General features: G+C 25.9%; 2 protein-coding genes across 2 annotated transcripts; both read right to left on the reverse strand. All coding sequences in view use genetic code 6, as the record gives it.

Moving 5' to 3' along the window:
• Positions 1 to 541: 541 nt before the first annotated feature.
• TTHERM_00077380 (hypothetical protein) lies at positions 542 to 4,788 on the reverse strand (the record flags this gene model as incomplete). The annotated part of the gene is made up of 2 exons (XM_001015679.2): positions 1,419 to 4,788; positions 542 to 1,269 (listed from the first exon to the last, which is right to left on the reverse strand). Exons 1-2 carry the CDS (start codon positions 4,549 to 4,551, stop codon positions 542 to 544), a joined length of 3,861 nt encoding a protein of 1,286 aa, XP_001015679.1. The 5' UTR covers positions 4,552 to 4,788.
• Positions 4,789 to 5,663: 875 nt separating this feature from the next.
• On the reverse strand, positions 5,664 to 11,698 carry TTHERM_00077390 (trehalose-6-phosphate synthase, putative; the record flags this gene model as incomplete). The annotated part of the gene is made up of 9 exons (XM_001015680.1): positions 5,664 to 5,792; positions 5,845 to 5,994; positions 6,080 to 6,548; positions 6,615 to 7,300; positions 7,357 to 7,993; positions 8,684 to 8,823; positions 8,883 to 10,750; positions 11,050 to 11,238; positions 11,512 to 11,698. 9 exons carry the CDS (start codon positions 11,696 to 11,698, stop codon positions 5,664 to 5,666), a joined length of 4,455 nt encoding a protein of 1,484 aa, XP_001015680.1.
• Positions 11,699 to 11,806: the final 108 nt, after the last annotated feature.

Genomic DNA, 11,806 nt, shown 5'->3' on the forward strand with positions numbered 1-11,806 from the left:
AATATCATATTTCTAACTACCAATTCTATTTATTTAAAAACCTAATAAAAAATTTTAATCATTTTTATATAGCTTAGATTTGCAATAACTTTTTAAATGTTCATTTTTATTGTTACCTAAACATATAAAATAAAATTAAAAGTGCAAACGAATAATAAAATAGTGTATTATGAAACCTCATTAATTTAGGTACAAACTTTTTTTCCAAAAATTTAATTTACAAATAAGATTTATAGATTAAATTTGAGAATTTGAAAATATTTAAAAAAGTCAATTTTAACTTAATTTAAGGTTTATTACATGAGTTTTAAAATATAATTTGAATGTAAAAAATGACTAAAATAAAATATTTAGTAGAAAATGTACATTGATTGTAATTATATTAATAATAGGATTAGAAAATTTATCAATTTTATTTTTATAATTTTTATTTACAATTTATTTATATATTTTTTATTTGTGTTATCAAGAGAAAATTTCACTTTTTTTGTCATTATTCCTTCATATATTTGTTTATTTATTTATTCGTGTATTTACTCACTCACTACTCATAGAATTGTGTGTAAGTTTTTTTCCAAGAATCTACCTCTTTGCACTTTTAATCAAATATCTTTTATAGGTGCTCGATTTCTGATTAAAGGACAGAGTAGCTTTGGTACTGAGATTAGTTAGATTGATTGCTTTAGTGTTGTTATTATTAGAATTACTACTTTTATGAAGATGAGAGTTGTTGTTCAGGTTATTTTGAATTTGATAAAGATCCTCTTTGCTATTGTTAATACTGTTATTCAACTTGCGATCTGATTGGCTATGGAGAAACAAAACTGTTTTAATTTTATGCTTGTCTAGATAATGGAGATTCGTAATTTCTATTCATGAGGACTTGATCATTTGTTTCGAGATAAAGCTAACCCTTTCCACCAGAAGTTGTTGACAGTTTACCCAATTAGCTAAATTGGGCTTACGATTTCATATAATAAGCAGGATTAGTCTTAAGTTCAATAATTTCTTATTCTTTAAGAAGCAATTATTTCTTGAGATTTTCGTTTTATCTCACAAGTTCCTCAAGCATACACATATCACAATCATCACAGTTTTCTTCTTCAATATTTTGTTGTGGTTCACCTGAATCCATTTAATTGTATCCATGAATAGGATCTTCTTATTGTTCATTTTAAACACTATCTAACTATTACTCATTTTATTACTGATAGTTCTTTCCTCCCTGACTCTCCTTCATAAATCTTGCACTACTATGAGCAGATGAATCTTTTTTTAATAGAAATTTAATTAATTTAAAAATATTAAAAATTAATTAACAAATAATGAGATAGAAAATCTGAAAGTAAAATTTAAATATTAATTTGATAAATTATATTTGTAAATAAATGCATAAAAAAATTAATTTAATTTTGTACAGCGATGAGAGTGCTTTGATGATACAGAATTATTTATATCATTTTAGTTTTGATGGTGAGATCTCTTTCTGTTATTATCGTCTTGTTATAACTCTTCTTCGTCTTAGATGTTGAGCTCTTTTTTGAGTTCTTGAATACTTTGCTGGATCTCGTCATGCTCTTCATCACCTGGACCTTTTTGCACTAAAATTGATTTTAGCTCTTGAGTTTCTCTTTTTAACTGTTCATGTTAATTTTTGCTGAGGCTGAAGTTGTGCTGAACTACTTGCAAATTATTTTCCATTTCTGTAAGACTCTTAAGTAATTCATCGTATTCAGCTTAGATTAAATCTCTTTGTTAGTTTAATCTCTCAATTTCTTAGTTCTTTTACTCAAGAAGCTCTTGTAACTCAGTTATGTGCTTGATTGCATCTTCTTTAATTTCAAGATTTTAGTTACGGGTTTCTTCAAGCTGATCTATTCTCTCCTTAAGTTCATTATTTTCTAAGATTAAATTGTCTTTCTTCATTTCTATTTCAATGTATCTTTGCTTTATCTGCTAAACTTCTTATTCCAAATAAGCTATCTAATCTGCTTATTCCCTAGCCTAATTCTAAACTCTTATCAAATCTTATTCAAGCTCTACATTTTTGGATACTAAACCTTCATTTTGCTATTCGTTAAATTCAATAAGTTATTTTTCACGGGTTTCATATTCTTCTTTGATGTTTTAAATTTATTTTTATAGTTCCTCTATTTATTTTTCCTATTCATTAACAGTGGCAGCTAAGGAATCTTGCATGTCCTTAGAAAACATATTCTTAATTTGTTCATTTTCAAGTAATTCATCATAATGACGAACTAATTTATTAGTCTTTTCCTAATTGAATCTACTAACATATTCAATATGCTAAGCTTGATAGAAACCTAGCTCATCTTTGACAGATTTTAGCAATTTGTTTAATCTTGCTATTTCATCTTGATAACTGACACTTCTCTCCTTTTATTCTTATTCCAATTCGCTTAGTCTTTTTGAGTAGTACTATTGCTTTTGCTGCATCTCAAGTAGCTCAGAGTCTCTTCTGACTTAATCTTATATTTATTCTTTGGGTTTATTTGAATCATAATTGCTTCCTTCGACTGAAGAATAGGCTTCTAAGCCTTATTAATTAACTTAGTCTAAATTATTGTTTTATCTCTATTGCTACATTTCTATAGCTTCTCTTTCTATATTATGCAGACGAGTTTTTAGTATTTCATTTTCTTCAAGGAGGAACTTGTTTTGATCTTTTTCCGAAGTGATATTTTAGATAAGAATTTGTAAATCTCCCTCCTTCTCTCTTAAGGCTTCTTGTAATTCTTAAATAATCTAGCTTTCAGGCTGATCTTTATTAATTGTGATAGGTTGTTGCTATGTGATGCTAGATCTCGAACCTCTAGACATTAAGCTAGAATATAAATCTTTAGTTTCTGCAGAAATCAATGGCTTCTTAATAAATTAAGCGTCAGCTATATTTTTCTTGAGACATTCATTTTCATCAAGGAGCTCTTTAATCTGCTTTTCATACAAATAAAGTTGCTATTCTAACTAACTTTTTTCTCCTTAAGAAGCTGAATTAGGAGCCTTATAGATACTGTTGATTAATTGCATACTTGTTTAGATGGATTGCTCTAGTTTCTGCTAAGCTGGAGATGGTTATTGATAAGATTAATAATTTGACTGATTAAGCTATTATTAAGGATTTGATTAGTAAAGTTATTGTAAAGAGGCAGGTTTTTTCTAAGAAGCTTTCAGGGAGTAAGATCCAGTTAATTAAGCTTGTGAGGAGCTGTTTTAATTTTCTTATTGATTCTAAAGCGAGTGTTAAGAAGATACAAATTGGGGCTAAGCTTTTTATGAATAGTTGCTCTAGTTACTGTAGTAGAGCTACTAATCATTTTTATCATAAACAACATTTTAAGGGTTTAAAGATGAAACAATGTCTTTGTCCATTTACTAAGAGCGATTAAGCACTCCTGACCTTTATAAATCCTTTTGGATGTCACTCTTTTTAGATTAGCTAATAGAGTTTTATAAAGACTATCTTTATGATTAATTGTTAGAGTTTCTTCCTTACTGATCAGCATCAAAAGGAATTTCGCCTTAACCACTCTGCAACTGGCGTTCTGTATTATTAGGATTGTTTTATTGATAGAAATTTTACTCTTATGTTGAAGCCATAAGAGAAGTAGGGTTATTAAGAATATCTTATTAATTTAATAAATTAGGATCATTTAAAAATACTTATTACTATCCTGTACTTTTATTGCTTCTTATTGACTATTACAACGGATTTTCTCTTTGAGAAGCGACCATATTCTGAGCATTACTACCAGATTTCAAACTGCTTTAGAGTGATCCTTGTTAATTTTATTTAATTTATCCACTTCTTTACAAATTAGTGTTATCTTCAGCTTGCTAATTATTGTCATTTGGAAGAATTTGCTAGTTTGGTTAAATTTCAGATTGACCTACTGAATTATATAAAAAAGGATTTTAGTAAATTTGAGGAGCATGCTCAGATTTTTCATTTGGAATAGAAGCCCTCTTTACTTTATCCTCAGATGCTTGCAAATTCTAGCTAAAACTCAAATTTTGAATATCTTCATTGATGCTTTAATAATCAGATTTCAACTTTTCAATTTCTTCTATTTTTTATTAGTCAATGTTAACATTACGATCTTGATCAAGATTTTTAATTAAGTCTATTAAATAATCCATCTATGCTAGGAGCTTTAATTCGTGTTCTCTAGCTGCAATTTCCTATCTCAGCTTCATTTAGTCGATATCTTGAGGACGAAGGGGAACGCCTTCTGTTGAGACGTAATTCTAGAAATGAAAAGGGGCTGATGGTGTTTGCATTTAGGCAAGCTTCTAGTGTAATAATGGCGATAAGTCTGCATGTGTTGATTCTGTTTGCTATCCTCTCTAGTGATAAGGTACTCTTTTTTATGTATTATCGCTAAAAGGAGAAGTGTAATCAATCTTTATGTTTATGCTAGCTGGCTCTTTGCTCTGAGAAGAAGATAAAATTGGCTATTGCTTCTGAGAGCTGCTAGTATTTTTATATCTGATAGGTGACTAAGAGTGTTTGTTGCAATAATGGTGACTCATTTCTTGCTAAAGGAAGCTATTTTAATAAATACGAATATAAATAAATATCTTTAAATATTATTTAGAGGTGTCTGCCTTTTTAGTATTTATTAACTTGTTTTTAATAAAATTAAGTCGATTCCTTGATTGAATAGGATTTTGAGAGTATTTATTTTTTTGCTTTTAATTCCTTCTTTATATTGTTATCTAAACGAATATATATTGTTTGATTGATTGTTTGTTTGTTTGGTTAATAAATTAATTGCTAATATTAAAAAATATTTATAAGTATGCAAATTAATTTTTATTATTCTTATTGTTTTTCTTTTGACAAATATGTCAAATTCAAATTTCAGCCATTCATTAAAACTTTTCTTTTCTCGATCTTAAATAATTATTATTCTAATTGATTTATTAATTTTTATTTTTGATATTTCTTTCATTGGTTGCTTACTTTCCACTTCTTTTGGCGAGTCATCTCTTCATTTTTCAATCTCAATTAGATATCTTTAGATTTTATAAATGAAATAATAAATAAATAAATTTAGATATTTTTAATTTGTTTTTATTTTTAGCAAAGCAATGCTTATTAAATTTTTAATTAATGTTTTGTTTTTTAAGAAAATTAAAATCCTTACTTTTATTTAATTACAAAATTATTTTTAATTTCAAATCGTTTAATGATGTAACATTTTAAAGTAATAAATTAGCTATAAAATTTCTAATTTCTTCCAAAAAATTAACAAATACAGGTGTTCTTAATTTTGTAAAAATATCACTATGAAAAGGGTAAGATTTATTATGTTATTAATTTATGTTTATAATTTAAATAAAATATATTTTTATGGAATCTATTCTCAAATTTTTTACATTAAAATCTTATAAAATATCTTTAACATATTTAATTGTTAATAAAAATTTTTGAAGTGAAAAGTAAATTTTTTTTAAATTATAATCTAAATGACATAAATATTTATATATAAATATGTTTGACAGTATAATATTTTTTAGATTTTAAGTGGTTTAATTATAATTTTAAGTTAGTTTAATTTGAAAAATATTTAAATTAATTTTATTTGAAAAGTTGTTAATTTATTTTTTATTTTATTGTCCAATTTTGTAGTTTTTTAAGATCAAAAGAAAGATGCAAAAGACTCTGATAATACTAATAATTCTATCACTTTTTCTACCTCTTCAAATGCTATGTAATAGTAAGCATTTGATGGCTTTATTCCAATAGTCACATAAAGAGGTTTCATTTTCTACATTAAATAAAGTAAGGCTTTAATTTTATTTTTAATAAAAATTATTTACTTCTTAAAATTCTTTATTATGATTTCTGTAAAACATTTGGCAAGCACAGAACATATCTTCGTCAGTCATGCTGCTTCCCAATATTAAAATGTAATCTATTTTGCCACACTCTATGATTTTCCTTTCTATTAGCAGCTCTGCAACTATTCCCTGTTTTTACAACACAAAAAAAACATATTAATAAAATAAATATGTTTTGTAAATGTAAAATATAATTAATTAATTAATTAATTACTTTATTTAGATTGCAAGGCCTAACTTCTACACTTTCGTTATGGTGTGATATTTCTAAGTATTTTAGCTAAGAAATATTAGATTCTAATTGTAGGAATAGTTATTCTGCTTACTTGGCCCCAAAATCTATGTTAACTTTGTTATATTTCCATATTACACTACTTTCTTTTACTTCTACAGAAGAACCTTGAGTTCTAATAGCATAGCTTTCCATGATTCTATAAACTGGCTCTTTCCAGCTCATATCCAAATCAATTAACCTAACCCACTCTGTATTTGGTTTTCCTCCTTCTTAGATCACTTTGTGGAAGTAACCGTTTTCACATATTAATCCCAAACCTTTTACATCTGAAAACCATTCATCCATGAAATCTATTGATAGTTCTGTTACTATATAAACCATATTCCTTTTATCAGCACATAGCTTTTTTAAATTCTCAATCATCTTTTCAGAAGGTTTTTAGTGATGTCTAATTAAATAAAATTAAAATGTTTAAATTCAATTTTTAGTATAATTTATTTATTTATTTATTTACCTTCTTAATTAATACTCTTCAGCTTGAATATACATGTATTTATCTAATGGAACAAGAGTGCCAACGTATCCAAATATTATTAATCTTCTCACACTTTTTCTATAAAACTCTGTTGCTTCTTTGATGTTTAGCTATTTAAAATATGCAGAATGAGCAACTTTTTTAAAGTTAATTCCTTTGTTTGACCCTGTCATGTTGGCTTGAGACATAAACTTTGCATTCTTTTTTAGTTCTCCAATATGCTTTTCAATCCATGTGTTAGTGTTGAATTGCTACAAAATTTCAACATCTTTGGAAAGTACTTTTTCCTTTAAGGACAACGAAAGAGATTAAATATCGAGTATATTTTTCTCAAATTCATAGTAACTGTTTGGATTGAAAGCTATACAACTTCTGATTTATTTGTAATTGTAAGATCCAAATTTATTAATCAATATAAATCCACTTTATTGGTTGGCTAACACATACTCCAAAGGATATATTTCATTTTCTTAGAAAACACTAGTTTTCAAAAATATATCAGCAAGTTTCATATAAGCCAGTCTTTCTTTGAGAGTCATGTTTTGATAAATAACCAGAAGCGGATTTCTGCTCCTAAAATTTTTTTGAATTTCATTAGCAATCCTGTTAATGCTTTTCATGAGTTCTTTATTACTATAATTTCCTTGAGTAGAATAATTCTTTTACTTTTAATTAAAATGATAAAAATATTAGATAAATGAAATCAAAAATATTTTGATACTTCAGGAAGTATGATTTAAATCAATTAAACTTTGAGATCAGGATGATTACACAAAAATCTCTCATATAGTTTAAATTTCAATTCAATTTTATTGTTTTCGTGCAAGGTATCCACAGAGAGCATCAGTAATTGATTATCTTGGTTTAATTAATTCACTCTTATTTTTGTCACATATTCTTCATAATATTGTTAATGCTTTATGTAATTAATTGCTTTTATATTTACTCCAGGGTTTCTAATGTGGATAATTATTTGGTTTCCCATATAAATTAGTCTTAAATTACCACGAATTGACTCATAAGGAAGTTTCAACTTCACTCTTATAAACTTCAAAAAATTTTATGCAGCTTCAAAATTCATAAATGAGACCATATTAGAGCATAGAATGGCATTAATGAGCTTTTCTCCAAAAGGAAGTATCATTAACTTATCAATATCAGGGAACTACGAATCATGAAAATAAGCTATACTCAGTTTATTTGCTCTACACTATGAAATATAAATGATAGAAAAGATTATCCTGTAATCAGCAATCATAATGTTTGTATCAACATCTATAATCTTACTTATTTACTAAGCAAATATAAAGCTTATTTTTTTGACTTCTTCAAATATCTTTGAATTATACTCTATAAATCTATATAAATAAATATTAATAAATTAATACTATTATGTTGGTTGATCTACAAAAATAATTTATCACAAATTCACAGAGTAATTTTAAATAAATGTTTCACAAATAATTTTTCAAGTAATTTTATTATTCTTTAAAGCAATTTTTCATTAAATATTTTTACTATTAATTTTAAGTCTATTTTTCACAAATAATTTTTCTATTAATTTTAAATCTATTCTAAGTAAATTAATTTACGAATTCTTTTAAAGCAATCTTTTATTCATTTATTGTTTTTACAATTAATTTTAAATCTTTTTTTTATAAATTAATTTTTCTATTAATTTTAAATCTATTTTTCGTGAATTCATTTTAAAATTCTTTTAAAGCAATCTTTCATTAAGTAATTTTAAATCATTTTTTTCATATCTTTCAATTTATTTTAAAGTTAATTTTTCAGAAATACTAAAATCAATTTTTCAAAAAATCTTTTTATTGAAATTATTGAAAATTGAAAAAAAAAATTATATTCAAATTAAATAAAAAATTTTTTTTATTTTCAATTTAATAAATCAGCATTTTGCATTTTGAAAAATAGTAAATTATTATTATTATTATTATATATAATATTAAAAAATAAAATTTTAGTTGAAAATGAAAATAAATTAAAAATAATTTTTAAATAAAATTTGTTTAATTAGTGATAAAACTTACCTGAAATGTTAGAGATCAAATTGATTTGTCATAATGTTATCATACATGTTGAAACAAAAGTTGTTTAGAAAAGAATCAATCATTTCATTCTCCATAAAAACAGGATAAAATCTGTATTTGTACATAAGATAGTTAGCTAACTATAAGAAAAAATGAGATTTAACTAGAGGTATTTTAAATTATAAATGAATAAATTTACTTTTTCATGCAAATTAGATGGAATTTAATAGTAATTTGGCAAAACACCTACCCATCTCAGGCTTGTATATGAGTTGTAAAAGTGAAAATAAAGTGAAGACTCTTAGATTTCTTCTTTGAAGGTATCGGTAGCTTGGTCATATGTAACTATAATAGGCAGGAAAAATGTAGCAAGACAAAGCTCATCTTTTTCAGACATGTTAACAAGAAATTCTTCACTTGCTTCAAAAACAATATCATTTTCTGAAGTTATAAATGAGTATTTTTAATTTATAATGCTTTTTTCATGAATTTTTTTCATTTTTTCTTAGAAGAGGGTTTGCAAGGTATGACCGGAAGACTAGAATAGTTTTTCTGCAAAAATGGATTCTTATTAAGTAGGTTGTCTTCTTCCTTTTCTAATTTTACTTTTTAGGCTTTATTCACTTTATATAAGACCACATTCATCAGACTTGTTTGAAAGTGTTCCGCTAACTTTATTCAGGCTTGCCAATTTTTTTTGGCTTTTTTATGATGATAAACCTGATTAATCGCTTTCTTAATCTTTATTATTTCTTAAATTATTTTCTTCAAAATCATCCTCCTCTTCCACTCCAGGAGAGTCTTGATCTATCATTTTTTATTTTCGAATTAATTTTTTATGCAGCTCAGGATCTCCTAAGCTTTAATTATCTGTTTCTTGATCAGTGTCTTTAATTTCCGAAGTTAATCCTGTAAATTGTAAGTTTTTGCGAGGTAAAAGCTTGTTTTTCCTCATATTAGAATTGAGATCGCTCATTCTATCTAAATTGCTCTCCGATCTTTCTTAATCACTCAAGCTGTCAACATTTAATATGTCTCCATTTTCTCCAATTTTTTAGATATTTACTTTCTTGCCAAACAGTTGTTTCTTTTACGCTCCAGAGGCTTCAATCAGGGAATGATCTTGTGTGCCCATAACCTATACTGTTTGCATAGAATCAGTATTTTTGAAATTAGATGGATTTAAAAGAGAAGAATTATTAATCTGATTGCCTCTTTAGAGAGCTTTTGTAGTGTTGCTGCTAGCAGCGCTATTAATAGTGACATTCATTTCATCAAATTCATTCTAAATACTCGCATTTTCATCAAATTCAGATGCAGGTTTGCTACTTGGTTTTATTTATTACTTGCCAAATATTTCATATTCTTTAAATTAAGTATTGAATATTGGATTTTTAATGTTCTTTTATAATAATTTTGGAAGTGACTAATCATGACTCAGATTAACGCCTTAACTTTAAACTTATTGTTGCTCACCTTTTGATACCTTTTTGATATCTTCATTATCTTAAATATGATTAATTTAGTGGCTTTTTAGAAGCAAAGCATTTGTTTTGATTTATTCGTCTGTACCAAATTACTTTTAGTGGTTTGCATTATATAAAAATTATTAACAATTGAGCAAGTGCTGCTAATTATTATAGCTGATGTGATAATTATTTTATTGACTACTGGGTTATTTCTAATGGTTGTGGGATGGAACCTAAGAAACAGGACTAGCTTGTTCTTTATTTTAGTTTGCGCTTTTATCATCTTTCAAGTTGAGTACTTAAACCTATTCCTACTCAAAATTGTTATTTTATTGCATCAAGGGTAGTGGAGGTTAAGGAAGTCTTTGTAATTTTTTCTTTACTATTTAAGTTGAATTATCACTATCATTATTTGTAGCAGGATTATTGTTATTATTATTTTCTTTAAAATTATTTTATTTGTTAAAGTCTATATTTTCATCATGCTCTTCTATTTTCTTTGCTGCTCCGAAATCAGAATCGTTCGAGGAATCTGTTCCTGCTTGCTCATAAGGAACGAATACTCCCGATATTTTAAATTTATGCACCTTTATTTCATCTATATTTAGATATTTAATATTATATATACATTTAAAAATGACAACATCAATAAAAAAAATGTGATTAAACTGGCTTATAATTTTTATTTAAAACATATGAGAGTAGTCAAAAAGAGTTAATTTCTTGTAAAATTAAATAATTTTATTCTAAAATATTAGTTTGTTTTGCTAATAAATTGATAGATAGCAAATTAGGTAAATTATAAAGTTTCAATAATAGTGTAGTAATGTTATAAATTAATTATGCAAAATATCAAATTCAGAATAATTTTATTCTAATTTCAATAAATAAATATACTGTTTGAAAAGACATTAGAGCTGGCATATTTTTTATTTGGAATTTCTCTTCCTGAAAAGTCATTCCACACTGCTTTCAGCGTTACTGATTGATACCTGGTTCTGTATTTTCTATTCAAATTATTGGGAAAAACCTCCCATTCTTAGTTGCCTTGTCTTAGCTTTACAAATTTAAATTGAAATTTGGATCCTATTATTTAATTGATTTATTTATTTATTCTAAAAAATACTTTTTATTCTTATTTTGTTGCATTTTTTCTAATTCATTTGCTTGGAGACAAATTTAAATTTAAAAATATCCAACTTATTAAATGATGAACCTTTGCTTAACTAGATAATTGACAACAAATTATATCGTCTCCATGTTTATATTGTCTGCTAACATAGTTAATTTTGCTTATTGGTCTTCATTTAATACGCTTGACTATTTTATCTTTTATTTATTAATGTAAAAGTGGTTTACCTTTTTGCAACATCAAAGGATTTTCAGTGTACCAATTTGGGTAATTATCATCATCTGTTTTCATTACTATTCCTTTGTATGGATTCCAATTACCTAACTGGGGAGTATTGCCTACGATAATAAGCTATTCCCCAAACGCTGTTTTGCATATAATTTCGAACTTAACTTCGCAATCTGCTATGATCATAATCGCTAAAAAAAAAATTTTTACAAGTAATCTTTGATAGCAGATTTATTTTCCTTATACTTATTTCTATTTCTTAATATATTCTGCTTGCTTGTTTGTTTGCTTAAA

This window comes from Tetrahymena thermophila (genome assembly GCF_000189635.1).
Source record: "Tetrahymena thermophila SB210 genomic scaffold scf_8254650, whole genome shotgun sequence".
NCBI lineage: Eukaryota > Ciliophora > Oligohymenophorea > Hymenostomatida > Tetrahymenidae > Tetrahymena > Tetrahymena thermophila.